General features: G+C 44.2%; 1 protein-coding gene across 1 annotated transcript in view; it reads left to right on the top strand.

Annotated features, from left to right (window-relative positions):
• LOC122553947 (uncharacterized) overlaps positions 1-20,341 on the top strand; it is a 126,448-nt gene that overhangs the window by 65,306 nt on the left and 40,801 nt on the right. The window contains exons 14-18 of the mRNA XM_087989515.1: positions 2,996-3,109; positions 4,707-4,778; positions 6,502-6,663; positions 12,343-12,387; positions 16,740-16,824. Coding sequence (XP_087845641.1) covers positions 2,996-3,109; positions 4,707-4,778; positions 6,502-6,663; positions 12,343-12,387; positions 16,740-16,824 — 478 coding nt within the window. The remainder of the gene's footprint in view (positions 1-2,995; positions 3,110-4,706; positions 4,779-6,501; positions 6,664-12,342; positions 12,388-16,739; positions 16,825-20,341) is intronic.

Genomic DNA, 20,341 nt, shown 5'->3' with positions numbered 1-20,341 from the left:
AGGGCATGCCAGGAGCAGCACCAGGTGTACCTGAAGATGAGGCATCAGCATGGTGAAGCCACCAAACAGGACTATTTCCATGCCAAAAAGGATAAGCAGCAAGTGATGGACAGAACCAAACGATCCCACAATGAATGGACCAGAGCTAAGTTCCACAGTTCTGCCACATTGAGTCATCAATCGTGGTGGACAATTAAACAACTTATTGGAGGAGGAGGCTCCACAAATATCCCCATCCTCAATCATGGAAGAGCGCAACACATCAGTGCAAAAGGTAAGGCTGAAGCATTTGCAGCAATCTTTGACCAACGCTGCAGAGTGCATGTTCTATACTTGCCTCCTCCAGTAATCCCCAGTCTTTAGCCAATTCCACGTGATATCAAGTAACAGTTGAACGCATTGAATATTGCAAAGGCTATGGGCTCTGACAACATTCCAGCAATAGTACTGAAGACTTGTGATCCTGAACTTACCACTTTCCAGTCAAGTCCTTCCAATACACTGGCATCTTCCCGGCAAAGTATATAGTTGCTCAGGAATGTCCTGCACACACAAATCAGGAAGAATCCAACTTGATCAATTACCACCCCCTTAGTCTACTCTTGATCATCAGTAAAGTGATGGAAGGGGTCACCAACAGTGCTATTAAGCAGCAGCTGCTCAGCAATAACCTGCTCAGTGACACCCAGTTTGGGTTCCACGAGGGTCACTCAGCTCCTGACCTCATTACAGCCTTGATTCAAACATGGACAAAAGAGCTGAATTCCAGAGGGGAGGGGAGAGTGACAACCGTTGACATCAGGACCATATTCAACTGAATGTAGCATCAAGGAACCCGAGTAAAACTGGAATCAATAGGAATCAGGGGGCAAACTCCCTGCTTGTTAGAGTCATACCTGACACATAGGAAGATGGTTGTGGAGGTCAGTCATTTCAGTTCTAGGACATCTCTGCAGGAGTTCCTCAGGGTAGTGTCCTCAGCCCCACCATCTTGAGCTGCTTCACCAATTACCTTCTGTCCATCATAAGGTCAGACGTGGGGATGTTCACTAATGATTACACAATGTTCAGCACCATTCATAACTCCTCAGACAGGGAAACAGTCCATGTTCAAATGCAACAAGATCTGGACAATATCCAGTCTTGGGCTGACAAGTGGCAAGTAACTTTGGCGCCACACAAATGCCAGGCGGTGATCATTACGAATAAGAGACAATCTAACCACCACATCTTGACATTCAATGGTGTTACCATCACTGAATTCTCCCGCTATCAATATCCTGGGGGTAATCATTAACCAGAAACTCAACTGAACTCACTACATAAATGCAGTGGCCAAAAGATCAGGTCTGAGGCTAGGAATCGTGCAGCAAGTAACTCACCTCCTTACTCCCCAAAGCCTGTCCACCATCTCCAAGGCACAAGTCAGGAGTGGGATGGAATACTCCCCACTTGCCTGGATAGGTGCAGCTCCATTAACACTGAAGAAGCTTGTTCACCAGCCAGGGCAAAGCAACCCACAATTTGGGACCACATCCACAAACACGCACTTCCTCCATCACTGATGCTCAGTAGCAGCAGGGTGTACCATCTACAAGATGCACTGCAGAAATTCACCAAAGATCCTCAGACAGTACCTTCCAAACCCATGACCGCTGTAGTGTTAGGTGAAGGGGTAAATATAGGGGAATGGGTGTGGGTGGGTTGCGCTTCAACGGGTCGGTGTGGACTTGTTGGGCTGAAGGGCCTGTTTCCACCCTGTAAGTAATCTAATCTAATCTAATATTTTGTAACAAAACACACGTGACAATAAATAAACTAAATCAAATCAAGTCATCTTGATTCAGAAATATACTGCCATTCCTTTACTGTCACTGGGTCAAAACCCTGAAATTCCTTTCTTAGGGGGTCTACCACAGCACATGGACTGCACTGGTAGAAGAAAACAGCTCAACCCCACCTTCTCAAGGGGCAACCGGAGATGGGCAATGATGGGCACCTACTTCCCATGAGGGAATTTTAAAAATCTCTCTGCTGATTGGAGTCATACGTGGCACAAAGGAAAAAGATTTGTAATGGTTAAGGAAAATATTGGTAACAGCAGCAACGTGCGCCATCTTCAAGATACAACAATTATCAAGGCTCTTTTGACAGCTCATCCCAACCCATGACCACTTCCATCTAGAAGGACAAGGGGAGCAGACATAGTAGAACCCCACCACTTGCAGGTTCCCCTCTGAGTTACTCACCATCCTGACTTGGAAATATATTGTTGTTCCTTCAGTGTCACTGGGTCAGACTCCTCCTTAATCCTGTGGATGTCCCTACCCCACAGAAACCACAGTGGTTCAAGAAGGGGTTTCAACACTTCCTTTTAAATAGCATTTATGATGGATAATAAATGCTGCTCCAGCCAGTAATACCCACATCCCAAGAAAGATTAAGTTTAAAAAAACTGTTAAAGGGTAACCTTCAGTCTTGTATTCCTAAAACAAAGGATGGATATGCATGAGCAATCAGCTGAAATCTATGACCAAATGTGTCATATGTATAAACTTCCTGCTCTAACTTCTGAATTTTGTAATTTTAATGGGTATGGTATTTTTGCGATTAATAACATCCACAATGATACCAGCTATTTCAAGCTGCCAACTCTCTTTGAAAATCCAGTTGGTTCACTGTATCCTTCTGATCCGACCTATGTCTGATTCAAGTTCCACATTATAACAAAAGTATAATATGACAGAGATTGGAAATTGGAAACAAAAACAGAAAATACACAAAAACTCTCAGCGGGACAGGCAGCAGCTGTGGTGAGAAAACCAGTTAATGTTTGATGTCATGACAAAAATTGTTACCAATTCTTGTTAATTTGAGCACTTGCTGTTTTTTATTTCAATATCTTACTATGTTTAACATTCTTCTCTGGGAAATGTAGAGATGACCTACATCCTGAGTGCAGATTTTATTGATATATTATCTTTAGTTTGTACAGCAAACACAAGCACACAAGAAACCACAAAAAACACATGCAGGAAACCATCATCACTACTTGAATCAAGCACCTGATCAAAATGGGAGTGACTTGGACTCTGCTGTCAATGTCCTGGTAAGTGCTACATTAGTCATGGATGTGTCCTCAGGCTGATTAAGGATAATGAGAATGAAAAACATTCACTGAGTAATTCATGTGTGCCATCCAGGAATCCAATCATACGATAGAATTAGAGAATTGACTATTGCAGGCGGGACATTGGGATAGGTCTTTTGAAAAACAATTCAGCTGTGAATACAATTCTATTTTTTCTCATTATCCCTGGATTTTCTTTCTCTGCTTGAGGACGTTTACAAAATCCCTTGCTTCCAGCTCATCAGTTCTGTTATTCTCTTTCCCTCAGATCAACTTGTCCCTCTGTTCCCACCCTGATAATAAAGTGCCAACACCTATTGTTCTGCCACTTTATACTACCTTGAGCAGTGCCTCTGATGTTGCCTGTCTTCCCACCACAACATGCTAGAAAATGTTTTTGGGCATTACGGTATGAAGGACAGTGTTGTACATAATGCAAGCTGTTTATTTCCTGGCCCTAGTTGTTTTGGTAATGCTGTTAGACTCTCTCTCTTGGCATAGAGGAGGCAGGTGATGGAGTGCCCATAGTCTTCTTCACTCTGTCCAATTCCTCAGCAGAGCAAAGGGCAAGATTTGCCTTCCAGAAGGGCTTATGCCCGAAACATTGATTCTCCTGTTCCTTGGATGCTGCGCTTTTCCAGCAACACATTTTCAGCTTCGCTGCCAATTAACCTGAGGTGTTAATGGAAAACTTAGGTGGAAATAGCCAACGCAACCCTCCAGCCCAGTTGATGGCACGTGCCTGACTGGACTCAGTCAACCTGACCCCATTTGCCTGGGTCATGTGGCATGCTCCAGGGTTACGGGTCCTGGCCAGGTGCAGTCTGAGTTGTATTCGCTGCTTTTGGCCTCTCTTAGAAGTGGGATACCTACTCTGAAAAGAATAGGTGCCCTAATGTCTGATGGGCACATCGAAACAAGTGCTTCCAGAAGCAGCTACAACTTGCAACCTTATGCCAGCTTCACTGCTACCACTATCTCTCCAGTTTGGGATTTTAGAAGTCACTTATTTTCCCCTTTTCCTCTTTTTAATTCTGGGCAGGTATTTGTCCTCGCTGCCTGTCCAAAACGAGGGAATGCATTTTTCCGTACTATAGCATCGTGTACTGAATTACAGATGAATCCTTGTCAGACAGAAAGAACATGTAGGTGCAAATATTTATACCCAACAAAATAGGTGACAGCCATTTGATGATATCTTTGTCAGGGATAATGTTCTCACCATTGACAGTCAACCTGTATGCTTTAAAATTTAAACAGGTAGTTAAATGTCAATCATCATTAATTGGTAGATTCTCCAGAACAATATTTCTATTGTGGTAAGGTCCATTTGCCAATCAAAGAGAACTTCCCTCTCATGCAGTATAAATGTTCATTTTCCCCTTTAGTTGGTATATCTTGCACATTTTCTAGATGGGTGCAAAATGAAATGCTTCCATAAAATATGCCTTTGTCAGCCATATCCACAAGCTACCAGTTCTTAGTCATAATTGATTCGAAACCATTCCTTTTTCCTTCCCATTATAGTGTGCTAGTTATCAAGAATGAAACCTTCTGATTAAAATTTGTCCCTCAGCAGCAGGTACTTTCTGCGAATGTTGGGAAATGGAAAAGTACAGAAGATTTACAGATAACAGATCATCGAAAGGTTTGGATATGATTCACTATTTGTGTAGAATTGTTGCAAATTTGAGATATTTACCATTCTTCATCAGGAATGTTGCTTGATTATGTCCATCAAGGAATGATTTGGGTGGAATTAATTGACCTTTCCTCTTCACCCAATCCTCCCACAAGAACTGCACTGAGACCTTGGGTGGAATCCTTCTCTCCTGAGAAGTCATGGGGAACATGGTGGGGGAGAAGATTAGCACATGGGTTAACATCATTGATATACCTGCTATCTTCCTGCTACAGGAGGAGTAGCATTCTGGGTTGGACATTCACACAAATATAGAAAATAGGAACAAGTGTAAGCCATTCAGCCCTTCAAGCCTGCTCCACCATTCAACATGATCATGGCTGCTCATCCACGTACCCTCCAGTACCCTCTTCCCACTTTCTCCCCATTTCCTTGATCCTTTAAAGTAAAGAACTATATCTAATTCCTTCTTGAAAACAGTTAATGTTTTGGTCTTGACTAGTTTCTGTGGTAGTGAATTGCATAGGCTCACCCCTCTCTGGGTGAAGAAATTTCTCCCCATCTCAGAGGATTGACCTAAGTGGTCAATCTCAAGTCATATCTAATAATCTCTGTGGACTGGCTGCCTAATAGAAAATAATTGGTTTTGGAACCTGTTTTGTCAGGAACAGTCCCACTAGGGATCACAATTGAGATTGCAAGGCCTCAGTGTGCACAAATGTGAATGTCATGGCAATTTCCAAAGGTTTTCTGAATTGTCATGTCAAGCACTCCATCAATATGGTGCTGATCTGGACGTCAGTACCACAGGGATGGAAAACATCGTGTTGCTAAGAGTGTCCTGCTAAAAATTTCACAAGACCAGGGCAGCTGTAATGCATTGCGTCTCTCAGGGAATTCAGGATCCTTTGCATTTTTAGATCAGCCTCCTCAGTGAATAGTGTGTCACAGACTCAGGGTCCAGTGAAATGGAAGTGAGTGGAGAACACCTGGCTGAATAGTTACATCTTAGGACAGGAGCACAAGACAGAATTTGGTCTTCACTCTGTAAGCAGTTCTCAGGCTGCACTAATGCACAAAGGAAGAGCCTGGCTAATTGATTAGCTCCCCTGCCTCTAAATCAGAAGGTTGAGAGTTTACGTTACCCAGCAGGAGTCTTAAGCACCTATTCTCGGATGATACAACGAGCACAAAACAGAAGGGGTGCTGTGTTGTCAGCGGCACCATTTGTTCAATAAGATGCCTAACTGGATCATGCTGCAGCAGTTTGAAGAAAATTGTAATTTTCTCTGATGTTCTAGCTAATGGTTCTCCTTAATCAACAATGTCTAGATAGATGATCAATATCTCATTGAGTTCTGAAGAGTCACCGGACCTGAAACATTAACTTTGATTTCGCTCCACAAATGCTGTCGGACCTGCTAAGCTTTTCCAGTAACTTCCGCTTTTGCGTGTGTAAATATCTCACTGCTTTCTGATGAAGGGCTTATACTCGATTCTCCTGCTCCTCGGATGCTGCTTGTGCTTTTCCAGCACCGCACTCTTGACTCTGATCTCCAGTATCTACAGTCCTCACTTTCTTAAATATCTCACTGCTGTTTGTTGAGTCATCCCACACAAATATTTGTTGTCACATTTCATCCAATACCACTGCAGCAGCACTTTAAATGACTGTAAAGGTTGTGAAATGTGATATTCAAATGCAGATCTTTCTTTCTTGCAGATGCAGCTTAAAGCAGCGCCTTCCCGGGCAGAAAGGACCACAAAAAGAGAATCCCTTAGGTCCCATGGCCACTTTGAAGCGCATGAGCCTGGGTTTGAACATGAAGATCGAACACCTACCCTTTCTGACCCTGTACCCCAGAGAAACTGCAAAATCGGTGAAGGAAAGGTATTTGCCGGCTTTTGCAGATTCATAATATGTGTTTTGAGAAAAGACAGTGACTAAATTCTGGTGTGTTTGGTAAGATTCTGATGGGTATGCAGATGACTCTTAAGCCTGATCTGCTAAAAAGGTTAACGTTTCAAATCTAGTATGACTCTTCTCCAGATCTGGAAGGTGTTGGAAAATATATTTTTCCTTATATTTTGTCAATAACAGAGGAGTAACAAGAGAGAGCAGGGGGTTAAATTCCTCTCGGTACACAACCTAGAGTCATAGAGATGTACAGCATGGAAACAAACCCTTTGGTCCAGCTCGTCCCTGTCGGCCCAGATATCCTTAACTACCCTTGCCCCATTTGCCAGCACTTGGCCCATATCCCTCTAAACTCTTCCTATCCATGTCCCCCCATCCAGATGCCTTTTAAATGTTGTAATTGGACCAGCCCCCACCACTTCCTTGGCAGTTCGTTCCACACACACACACCACCCTCTACATGAAAAAGTTGCCTCTTCGGTTCCTTTTACATCTTTTCTCTTATACCTACACCCCTCTAGCTCTGGATCCTCCACACCGGAGAAAAATAGCTTGTCTGTTTACCCTTTCTGTGCCCCTCATGATTTTATAAACCTCCTCAGCCTCCAGCCTTTCCAGCCTCTCCCTGTAGCTCAAACCCTCCAACATCCTTGTAAATCTTTTCAGAACTCTTTCAAGTTTCACAACATCCATCCGATTTTGTTCGTAATAATTTCGTAATCTTGGAAATAAATTCTGTTTTGTTTAAAACTAATGGGGCTTGGCCAGCTTAATCCGTCCTGGAATACCTGCGTTCTGACTGCTTAAACCAACTCGCAAAACTCGGGTCTGGGTTACCTTCTTCAAATGTTTTGAGGATTTGTTCTGATAGTTCCGATTGGGATCATGTGCAGGACATCTTTTATGTCGGAATGCTGCTGTACATCAGCAGACACACAGCCTTTGACAAAAGGTAGATCCAGTTCTAGGGATAAGGAGACCTTGCTGACTGGGGTTCTCCATACAGCCGCAGCCTTTATCCACTGTCCTCACCACTGATATCACATGAATGGCTTCCACCTAAATCACTATTGAGGACTTGTTTTGGATTGTGCTTTGTCTAGCTCCTCCCCTCAATCATCAGGATCCCTGCCAAGACCCAAGGGCTCAAATGACGAAATGGCTGGATTGTAATGCAGAGTAATGCCAACGGTGTGAGTTCAATTTCCATACTTGCTGTGGTGTGACGATGCTGCTCCTTTAACAAGATTAAATTATCCTTATTTTCTTTTCAGAGGGGGTCGTAAAGTCAGAGGTTCCGATATGTCTGGGTTTATTTATTTGAGAATGCTTTTAAGTCTTTCTTTTAAAACACTTTTACAATGAAAGGGAAATGGCTAGTTGTCCCAGTTCAGGGGTTGGTTTGGTTTGGTTTGGTTTTAGCAAGTAGTCAATTATTGCTGGACCCAGAGAAACAGCTCCAGGCTGAACCCCTCTTTCTCTTTTTCTCTCTCTCTCTCTCTACAATCTCTCTCCTATAAGAACCTGTGTTTGATTTTATCTTTTTTTTGCCAAGGGGGTGTTTATGGGGATGGCACAAATATTTGGAACAGCATCATTAAGTTGCGAGAGAGTCAACTGGGGTTTCAGATAGGTTGTTATTCTAAATTCAATTTGCTTTTGTTCATGTGTAAAATGAATTCTGTTTTGTTTAAAACTGAGTGGTTGGGCCAGCTGCATCACTCCTGGGATATCCACCATACACCTGCTCAAAATAACTAACAAAGTGAGGGTCTGGGCTACCTTCTTGAAATGTTTTGAGGGGGTCCAGCCTCGTCCACAACAGTGGTTGCCATGAAAGACTCTCCTTCTCAACCTCTTCTCTCCGTACCTGAGGCATGGTGACCCTCAGGTAAACCACTACCAGTCATCTTCTCTACTGAGAGAACAATCCTATGTTTCAGTCCTTCACTTTATTAACAAACACTTTACATTTTTCACTGTATCTCTACACCATCTGTCCACTTGCTCCTCCTCTGTCTCTGTCAAAAGTATAAAAATAGCCTATTTTTCAACATCTTCCAGTTCTGAAGAAGATTAACTATGTTTCTCTCTCCACAAATACTACTAGACCTGCTGAGTTCCTCCAGCATTTTCTCTTTGTTTCAGATTCTAGCATCTGCAATATTTTGCTTTTATTTGCTGTATAGAGGGCAGGGTAGTGCAGATGGAGAGTTTTGGACAAAGTGCTGACATCTTGTTGAAATGTCTTCTGGACATCTAGTTGAAGCAGGTTCCTCTTTATCCTCATTGCTTGCTATTTCCTCAGAAACACTCCAAAAACTTAGTCAGATACGATTTCCCCAAACATAAATTGTCTTTCCCAAAATCAAGTTGACTCTGTCCAATTACATTTTGATTTTCCAACTGCCTCGCTACATCCACCTTAATAAAATATTCCAGCATTTAGAATCATAAAGTCATCAACATGTACAGCACAGAAATGGACCATTTGGTCCATCTTACCCACACCAACCAGATACTCTAAATTAACCTCGTCCCTTTTGCCAGCACTTGGCCCATATCCCTTCCTATTCATATACCCATCCAGATGCCTTTTAAATGTTTTAATTGTACCAGCCTCCACCACTTCCTCTGGCAGCTCATTCCATACACGCACCACCCTCTGTGTGGAAAAGCTGCCCCTTAGGTCCCCGCTAAATCTTTCCCATCTCACCTTAAACCTTAGTTTTGGACTCTCCTTCTATAGAGAAAATACCTTGACTGTTTACCCTATCCGTTCCCCTCATGATTCTATAAACTTCAAAAAGGTTACCCCTCAGCCTCCAATGCTCCAGGGAAAAAAGTCTCTTGATTTCTGTATTGCTCAAATCCTCCAACCCTGGCAATATCCTTGTATATTTTTTCTGAACCCTTTCAAGTTTCACAACATCTTTTCTATAGCGGGGAGACCAGAATTGAACACAATATTCCAAAAATGGCCTAACCAATGCCCCGTACAGCTGCAACATGACAACCCAACTCCTATACTCAATGTATTGACCAATAAAACATACCAAATGCTTTCTTCACTGTCCTGACTAGGTGACTCAGTGGTTAGCACTCCTGCCTCACAATGCCAGGGTTCAATTCCAGCCTTGGGCGACTGCGTGTGTGGAGTTTGCACAGACACCCCGTGTCTGTGCTGGTTTGCTCCGATTTGTTCCCACAGTCAAAGATGTGCAGGTTAGGGTGGATTGGCCATGCTAATTGTCCATAGCATCCAAAGATGTTTAGGTGGATTAGCCATGAGAAATGAAAAATGTGTTGCTGGAAAAGCACAGCAGGTCAGGCAGCATCCAAGGAGCAGGAGAATCAACGTTTCGGCCATAAGCCCTTCTTCAGGAATGAGGAGGATGTGCCAAGCAGGCTAAGATAAAAGGTAGGGACTTGGGGGAGGGGCATTGGCAACGCGATAGGTGGGAGGATGTTAAGGTGAAGGTGATAGGCTGGAGAGGGGGTGGGGGCAGAGAGGTCGGGAAGAAGATTGCAGGTCAAGAAGGCGGTGCTGAATCCGAGGGTTGGGACTGAGACAAGGTGGGGGGAGGGGAAATGAAGAAGCTGGAGAAATCTGCATTCATCCCCTGTGGTTGGAGGGTTCCTAGGCGGAAGATGAGGTGCTCTTCCTCCAGGCGTCATGTTGCCATGGTCTGGCGATGGAGGAGGCCAAGGACCTGCATGTCCTTGGCGGAGTGGGAGGGAGAGTTAAAGTGTTCAGCCACGGGACGGTTGGGTTGGTTGGTTCGAGTGTCCCAGAAGTGTTCTCTGAAACGTTCCGCAAGTAGGCGGCCTGTCTCCCCAGTGTAGAGGAGGCCACATCGGGTGCAGCGGATGCAGTAAATGATGTGTGTGGAGGTGCAGGTGAATTTGTGATGGATATGGAAGGATCCCTTGGGGCCTTGGAGGGAAATGAGGGGGGAGGTGTGGGTGCAAGTTCTGCATTTTTTGCGGTTGCAGGGGAAGGTGCCGGGAGTGGAAGTTGGGTTGGTGGGGGATGTGGACCTGACGATGGAATCGCGGAGGGAGTGGTCTTTCCGGAATGCTGATAGGGGAGGGGAGGGAAATATATCCCTGGTGGTGGGGTCTGTTTGGAGGTGGCAGAAATGACGACGGATGATACGATGTATCTGGAGGTTGGTGGGGTGGTAGGTGAGGACCAGTGGGGTTCTGTCCTGGTGGCGATTGGAGGGGCGGGCCATGGGAAATGCAGAGTTACAGGAGTGGTGAGTCTGGGTGGGATGCTCTTCAGAGAGCGGACTCATTGGGCCAAATGGCCTGTTTCCACACTATAAGGACACTCTTTGTCTCATTTGCCCATCTGTTCAAGGTCCCATTATACTCTGAGGTAACCTTCTTTGCTGTCCACTATACCACTAATTTTGGAATCATTAGCAAACTTACAAACCACACCTCCTATGTACATATCCTCATTTCTCTCTGCCAGACATTGAGCTAACTCACCTGTAGTTTCTTGTTTTCTGTCTGTACCACATCCCAAGCTCACCCACACATCTTGCTTGAATAGCAGAGTCTGTTTGGCTATCTTCCACTGTTTTACTTTGCATGTGGGCACATTATCTGGGCAGTGAAGAAAAAAAAAGCTGTGCACATCCATACCTCTGATTTTATGTTGGAACAGCTGTTTGGGTGTAGGATTCTACCCTGATGACCTCTTGCAGAAATGTCCTAGTGTTGAAACAATTATCCTCCAACAAGCACAACCAGTTTCCCTTGAGCCAGGTAATGGCGAAGTTCCCCCTTGGATCCATTAACTTCAGTTTTGGTAGTGCTGTGGAATCATACTCTTGGTCAAACATTCCCACATGTCAGTCACTCTTACTGTACTTTTAAAATCAGCTCCATACCTCAGGTTACAACGGGATCTTGATCAGATGGCCAATGAACCGAGAAGTGGCAGATGGAGTTTAATTTAGATAAATGCGAGATACTGTATTTTGGGAAAGCAAATCTTAGCAGGACGTATACACTTAATGGTAAGGTCCTAGGGAGTGTTGCTGAACGAAGAGACCTTGGAGTGCAGGTCAACAGCTCCTTGAAAGTAGAGTCGCAGGTAGATAGGATAGTGAAGAAGGCGTTTGGTATGTTTTCCTTTATTGGTCAGAGTATTGAGTGCAGGAGTTGGGAGGTCATGTTGCAGCTGTACAGGACATTGGTTAGGCCATTGTTAGAATATTGCATGCAATTCTGGTCTCCTTCCTATCGGAAAGATGTTGTGAAACATGAAAGGGTTCAGAAAAGATTTGCAAGGATGTTGCCAGGGTTGGAGGGTTTGAGCTACAGGGCGAGGTTGAACAGGCTGGGGCTGTTTTCCCTGGAGTGTCGGAGGCTGAGGGGTGACCTTATAGAGGTTTACAAAATCATGAGGGGCATGGATAGGATAATAGACAAAATGGAGATGGAATGTAATGATGTGTTGATGGGCTCAGAAAAAATAGATTGCATGGGGTGCATAAGTATTGGCATGCTCTAATTCGGTCATGCAGTCTTTTGGCTGCTGTAAACTCCAGGTAATTCTTATAACATATAAAAACGTTTCTGCAACATTGGTAATCATTTGTGCCAAACCTAAACTATTTTCATTCTCTCCTAAAGGTCTCCCCAGTCTTGAGTATTGGAGAAACTGCTGCTGTTTCAGAGGTATTGGCTTCCTATCACCTTCAATTATCAAGGATAGGTGGATATGAAAAAGAGAAACTGCATTCATTGTCCTACTTTGATGGTGTGGCTTTCATGGAAACACTAATCCATGGCAGTAGGAGAGGTTTTGAGGGATTTCACATCCATTGTTGTTTTTATTATATCTCTCAAACCACAAGGCAGTTTCATGTAGTTTAATGAATTACTTTGAAATAAGTAATTATGGTTATCTCAGTAAAGATGGGAGCTATTTTGCACAAGTCTACAAACTCCAAACAGCAGAGAGATCAATAGTCAGGAGAGCAAGTTAAAGGAAGCAGAGGATTTAGTGGTCTAATATATAGACAAGAAGTTATAACAAGTAGTGCCTCGTCACCCTGAAATAACTGCACGGAAGCTGGTATCTCGTCATCAAGTCCTTGCTGAGCAAGAATCCAGCACAGCTTTAGAGGATTACAGGCTTACTAGAAAATACCTCAAAATGGACTGAAGAGAGCGAAGAGGAGGAATGAAAAAGGCTTGGCAAGAAGGATTAGGAAGAACCCAAAGGCATTTTACTCATATGTGAAGAATAAGAGAATGATCAGGGAGACGGGTAATGCTGGCCAGGGATAACGTAGGGAACTTGTGCGTGGAGTCTCAGCAGATAGGGGAAGCCCTAAATGAGTCTTCTGCTGCAGATTTCACTTAGGAAAGGGACCTTGTTGTGAATGAGAACTTTGAGGAGCCAGGAAACAGGCTTGACCAGATCAAGATTGATGAAGTTGATGTGCTGGAAATTTTGGCAAACATTAAGATAGATAAGACCCAGGGCCAGACCAGATTTATCTAAGGCTCCTCCGGGAAGCAAGAAAGGAGGTTGCTAAGCGTCCTCACTCTCCAGGGAGTTTTACTGGAGAATTGGAAGGAGGCAAATGTTGTTCCTCTTTTCAAGAAGGGGAATAGGGAAATCCCTGCCAATTACAGACCAGTCAGTCTGATGACTGTGGTCAACAAGGTTTTGGAAAAAATTCTGAAGGATAGGATTTATGACTATTTGGAAAAGCATAGCGTGATTAAAGGCAGTCAGCATGGCTTTGTGAGGGGCAGGTAATGCCTCACAAATCTTATTGAGTTCTTTTAGGAGGTAACGAGACAAGTCAACAAAGGTCGAGCAGTGGATGTGGTGTGTATGGACTTCAGCAAGGCATTTGATAAGGTATCCTATGGAAGGCTCATTCATAAAGTCAGGAAGTATGGGATACAGGGAGATTTGGCTATCTGGATTCAGAATTGGTTGGTTGACAGAAGGCAGAGAGTGGTTGTATATGGAAATTATTCTGCCTGGAGGTTAGTGGTGAGTGGTGTTCTGCAGGGCTCTGTTCTTGGGCCTCTGCTCTTTGTAGTTTTTTATAAATGACTTGGATGAGGAGGTTGAGGGGTGGGTTAGTAAATTTGCAGATGACACAAAGGTTGGAGGTGCCGTAGATAGTATCGAGGGCTACTGCAGGCTGCAGCATGACATAGACAGGATGCAAAGCTGGGCTGAGAAATGGCAGATGGAGTTCAACCTGGATAAATGCGAAGTGATGCATTTTGGAATGTCGAACTCGAATGCTGAATATAGGATTAAAGACAGGATTCTTGGCAGTATGGAGGAACAGCGGGATCTTGGTATGCAAGTTGCCTCAAGATCCCTCAAAGTTGCCACCCAAGTAGATAGAGTTGTTAAGAAAGCATATGGTGTTTTGGCTTTCATTAACAGGGGAATTGAGTTTAAGAGCCACAAGGTTGTGCTACAGCTCTACAAAACCCTGGTGAGGCTACACTTGGAGTATTGTGTCCAGTTCTGGTTGCCCTATTGTAGGAAAGATACAGAGGCTTTGGAGAGGGTGTAAAGAAGGTTTACCAGGATGCTGCCTGGATTGTGGAGGGCTTGTCTTACAGAGAGAGGTTGACTAAGCTCAGACTTTTCTCTCTGGAGAGAAGGAGGAAGAAAGTTGACCTGATTGAGGTGTACAAGGTAATGAGAGGCATGGATGAAGTCAGTAGCCAGAAACTTTTCCCCAGGGCAGGATTGACTGCCACGAGGGGTTACAGTTTTAAGGTGTTAGGAGAAAGATATAGAGGGGATGTCTGAGGTAGGTTCTTTACACAAAGAGTTGTGAATGCATGGAATGCGTTGCTAGCTGTGGTGGTGGAAGCAGAGTCATTACGGACATTTAAGTGACTGCTGGACATGCACATGGACAGCAGTGAATTGAGGGGTGCGTAGATTAGGTAATTTTATTTTAGATTAGGATTAATTCTTGGCACAATATAGTGGGCTGAAGGGTTTGTTCTGTGCTGTACTTTTCTATGTTCTATGTTCTCAGTCCAAAAGATCATAAGACATAGGAGTGGAAGGAAGGCCATTCGGCCATTTCAACGTCACTTACCCGCACTCTTTATTTACTTGAGATCTTTAGTACTGGGATTGTGAAAAGCAGCAAAATTAATGTAAGTGTCTTCTTACACCACAAACATATGTTGTATCTTTGGAATGTGTGGTCCCAAAGAACAGCATGGCCTGCTGGGAATTTGATTTTTTTGAATATCCCTAAGTGGCCAGGAAATCATGGTTAGCATGCAGTGAACCTTTTAATGTGTTCACGAAGTAAATGAAGTCTCAGTCACAACGTCAAAAAAACCACATCATCACAGAGGGAATGAAAATAACTCATGTGATGACGAAAAGGCACCCAAAAAAAGCTCACGGCCAAAGCTTTATTGTAGGATTTCATTATGATCTCATGGTATCATAGATTCATACAGTAGAGAAGAAGCTCTCCAGCTCATTGAATCTGCACTGACAAAAGCTACTCTAAATCTGTACTAATCCTAATGTCCTGTTCCAGGCCTATAGCCTTGCTTGTTATGATATTTCAGGTGTCTCATCCAAATACTTCTGAAGTTTCCTGTTCGAACTACCCTCCCATGCAGTGCATTGCAGATCTCCACAACGTTCTGGGTGAACAGGTTTTACATGGAATCCTTCCTAAACCTCCCGCCTTTCACTGTAGTCTTGCAAAAGACCAAACTTTGAATAAGGGGAACAGCAGCTTTCTATTTACCACGTTCATGCCCCTCATAACCTTACACACCTCTATCAGGTTCCCCCTCTGCTCCAAAGAAAACAGCCTAAACCTATTCAGACTCTCTTCATCACTGAACTGCTCCATCCCAGGCAACATTCTGGTGAATCCCCTCTGTAATCCCTCCATTGCAATCACATCATTCCTGGAGTGTGGTGACCAGACTGAGTCAGTACTCCAGTGCAGCCTCACAAAAATCCTATACTGCTCCAACATAACCTCCTTGCTCTGATAATCTATGCATCAACTGACAAAGGCAAGCATCCCATTTGCCTTCTTAACTACCCTGTAACAGGCCTCATGGCCTTCTGTGTTCTGTGGACGAGTATCCCAAGATCAGTTTGTTCCTCTGAGCTTCCTAGTGTCCTGTCATTTGTTGAGTATTTTTCCACTTCTCAGTGTTAAATTCCATCTGCCACTGATCTGTCTGGCTGACCAACCTGTTTATATTCTCCTGTGTAACCTAAGACTTTCCTACTCACTGTTAACCACCCGGCCAATTTTCTGTTATTTGCAAACTTACTTATCTTCTCCCTGACATGCTCATTTATGCCATTCATATATACCATGAACAATAATGGACCCAGCACTGATCACTGTGGTACACCACAGGGCACTGACTCACAGTCACACACACAGCCTTCTACCACCACCCTCTTGTGTCTCCTGTCACTAACCCAATATTGGATCTAACTTGGCAAATTTCCCTGGATCCCATGTGCTTTCACCTTCTTTATCATTCTCCCATTTAGTATCATAACAAAGGCTTTGCTGAAATCCGCATAAAGTGCATCAACTGTACTGACCTCATCAGCACACCTGGACACCTCCTCCAAAAATTCAATCGAGCTTGTTAGGCATGATCTGGAAATCTGTGCTCTATTTGGTGGCAGGGTAGCCTGTGAGTCAGAAGGCTGTGGATAGAAAATCCAGGCTAACCATTGATTGCCGTGATGAGGGAGTCCTGCACGGTCAGTTAAGGCATTAAGCTAAGGTCTGATTGCTGTCACATTTTTCCCAGATCTCTTCTTTGACAAATATTTATCCTTCAACCAATATCAATGAATGAGATGGGTCAGCATTTTGAGATTACAATTTCTGAGGGCTTGCTACGTGCAAATTGACTGCTTCCTTTCCTCCATTACAGCAGAAATCAGAATTAGCTGCAAAATGCTTTAGGATGTTGTGAATGACTCAATATATTTCCAGACTTTAATTGATCTTTATTTCTACCCTCAGGCTAGACTTGAGACCAGTGAAGATTCAATCTATGATGACTATATGTCTGGTGGAATAAGCATGAGACTACACCACCCTACAAATAGTAAGACACCTGTTTTGTACTTCGTGGTCACCTGAGATTATTGATAGTATTAAAAGGTCCGAGCAGATATTGGAAGGGGAAGGAGTGAGCTGATGAAACTGCACAAATATCATAAGAACAGGCCACAAAGGTTTATCCTCCAGTTCTAGTGTTTGCAAACAACCCCACTCTAAACATATGTAAAGGTTTAAATACCTATTTTCATGCCCAACAGATCATTCCAAACAAGGTTCATGGACTATAAGAGAATAGATCCATTCCCCTGACTAATGCACCTTACCGACACATCTCTGAACACTGGGCAATTTAGAACATAGAACATAGAACAATACAGCACAGAACAGGCCCTTTGGCCCACGATGTTGTGCCGAACATTTGTCCTAGCTTAAGCACCCATCCATGTCCCTATCCAATTGCCGCTTAAAGGTCACAAAGATTCTGACTCTGCCACTCCCACAGGCAGCGCATTCCATGCCCCCACCACTCTCTGGGTAAAGAACCCACCCCTGACATCTCCCCTATACCTTCCACCCTTCACCTTAAATTTATGTCCCCTTGTAACACTCTGTTGCACCCGGGGAAAAAGTTTCTGACTGTCTACTCTATCTATTCTTCTGATCATCTTATAAACCTCTATCAAGTCACCCCTCATCCTTCGCCGTTCCAACAAGAAAAGGCCTAGCACTCTCAACCTGTCCTCGTACGACCTATTCTCCATTCCAGACAACATCCTGGTAAATCTTCTCTGCACCCTCTCCAAAGCTTCCACATCTTTCCTAAAGTGAGGCGACCAGAACTGCACACAGTACTCCAAATGTGGCCTAACCAAAGTCCTGTACAGTTGCAACATCACTTCACGACTCTTGAATTCAATCCCTCTGCTAATGAACGCTAATACACCATAGGCCTTCTTACAAGCTCTATCCACCTGAGTGGCAACTTTCAAAGATCTATGAACATAGACCCCAAGATCCCTCTGTTCCTCCACCTCACTAAGAAGCCTACCGTTAACCCTGTATTTCGCATTCTTATTTGTCTTTCCAAAATGGACAACCTCACACTTGGCAGGGTTGAACTCCATCTGCCACTCTTCAGCCCAGCTCTGCATCATATCTAAGTCTCTTTGCAGCCGACAACAACCCTCCTCACTATCCACAACTCCACCAATCTTCGTATCAATTGCAAATTTACTGACCCACCCTTCGACTCCCTCATCCAAGTCATTAATACAAATTACAAACAGCAGAGGACCCAGAACTGATCCCTGCGGAACTCCACTTGTAACTGGGCTCCAGGCTGAATATTTGCCATCTACCACCACTCTCTGACTTCGACCGGTTAGCCAGTTTTCTCTCCAATTGGCCAAATTTCCCTCTATCCCATGCCTCCTGACTTTCCACATAAGCCTACCATGGGGAACCTTATCAAATGCCTTACTAAAATCCATGTATACTACATCCACTGCTCTACCCTCATCCACATGCTTGGTCACCTCCTCAAAGAATTCAATAGGACTTGTAAGGCACAACCTACCCTTCACAAATCCGTGCTGGCTGTCCCTAATCAAGCAGTGTCTTTCCAGATACTCATAAATCCTATCCCTCAGTACCCTTTCCATTACTTTGCCTACCACCGAAGTAAGACTAACTGGCCTGTAATTCCCGGGGTTATCCCTATTCCCTTTTTTGAACAGGGGCACAACATTCGCCACTCTCCAGTCCCCTGGTACCACTCCTGTTGACAGTGAAGACGAAAAGATCATTGCCAACGGTACTGAAATTTCCTCTCTTGCTTCCCACATAATCCTAGGATATATCCCGTCAGGCCCAGGGGACTTGTCTATCCTCAAGTTGTTCAAAATGTCCAACACATCTTCCTTCCTAACAAGCATCTCCTCTAGCTTATCAGTCCGTTTCACACTCTGCTCTTCAACAATATGGTCCCTCTCGTTCGTAAATACTGAAGAAAAGTACTCATTCAAGACCTCTCCTATCTCTTCCGACTCAATACACAGTCTACCACTACTGTCCTTGATCGGACCTACCCTCGTTCTCGCCATTCTCATGTTTCTCACATACGCATAAAATGCCTTTGGATTATCCTTGATCCTATCCGCCAAAGATTTTTCATGCCCTCTCTTAGCTCTCCTCATCCCTTTCTTCAGGTCCCTTCTGGCTATCCTGTATCCCTCCACTGCTCTGTCTGAACCCTGTTTCCTCAACCTTATGTAAGCCTCCTTCTTCCTCTTTACAAGACATTCAACCTCCCTCGTCAACCAAGGTACCCTCACACGACCATTTCTTTCCTGCTTGACAGGTACATACATATCAAGGACACGTCGTATCTGTTCCTTGAAAAAGTTCCACATTTCCACGACATCCTTCCCTGACAGCCTATGCTCCCAACTTATGCTCCTCAGATCCTGTCTTACAGCATCGTAATTACCCTTCCCCCAATTGTAAAACCTACCCTGTTGCACGCACCTATCTCTCTCCATAATCAAGGTGAAAGTCACAGAATTATGGTCACCATCACCAAAATGTTCACCCACTAACAAGCTCATCACTTGTCCCAGTTCATTACCGAGTACCAAATCCAATATGGCCTCCCCTCTGGTCGGACAATCTACATACTGAGTTAGAAAAGCTTCCTGGACACACTGCGCAAACACCGCCCCATCGAATCTACTTGATCTAAAGAGCTTCCAATCAATATTTGGGAAGTTGAAATCGCCCATGACTACTACCCTGTGGCTTCTGCACCTTTCCAAAATCTGTTTCCCAATCTGTTTCTCCACATCTCTGCTGCTATTGGGGGGCCTATAGTAAACACCCAACAAGGTGACTGCACCTTTCCTATTTCTGACTTCAGCCCATACTACCTCCAAAGGCAGATCCCCCTCGAACTGCCTTTCTGCAGCCGTTACACCATTTCTAATTAGCAACGCCACCCCCCCTCCTTTTTTACCACCCTCCCTAATCTTACTGAAACATCTGTAACCAGGAACCTCCAATAACCATTCCTGTCCCTCTTCTATCCACGTTTCCGTGATGGCCACAACATCGTAGTCCCAGGTACCGATCCACGCCTTAAGTTCACCCACCTTATTTCTGATACTCACCTGATTTAGCATGGCCAATTCACCTAACCTGCACATCTTTGGACTGTGGGAGGAAACCCACGCAGACACAGGGCGAATGTGCAAGCTCTGCACAGCCCGAGGACTGGAATCGAACCCAGATCCCTGGCCATGTGAGGCATCAGTGCTAACCACTGAGCCACCATGCCACTAAGAGGGTTGTGAATCTATGGAACTCTCTGCCTCAGAATACAGAAGAGGTAGACTCAATCAACAGATTCAAAAAAAGAAAGAAATGTGCTTCTAATGAAAAGTTTGATAAAGGGCAATGGGGAGCAGGCAGGAAAATGGAGTTGAGACCAGGATAAGATCAGCCATCTTTATGTTAAATAGCAGAGCGGGCTCGAAGGGCTGAATTTCCTGCTCCTGCTCCTGCTC

Source organism: Chiloscyllium plagiosum, unplaced genomic scaffold (genome assembly GCF_037043375.1).
Source record: "Chiloscyllium plagiosum isolate Xiang-an unplaced genomic scaffold, Cpla_swu_hap1 HiC_scaffold_8, whole genome shotgun sequence".
NCBI lineage: Eukaryota > Metazoa > Chordata > Chondrichthyes > Orectolobiformes > Hemiscylliidae > Chiloscyllium > Chiloscyllium plagiosum.
This window is presented reverse-complemented; position numbering and strand designations above follow the sequence as displayed.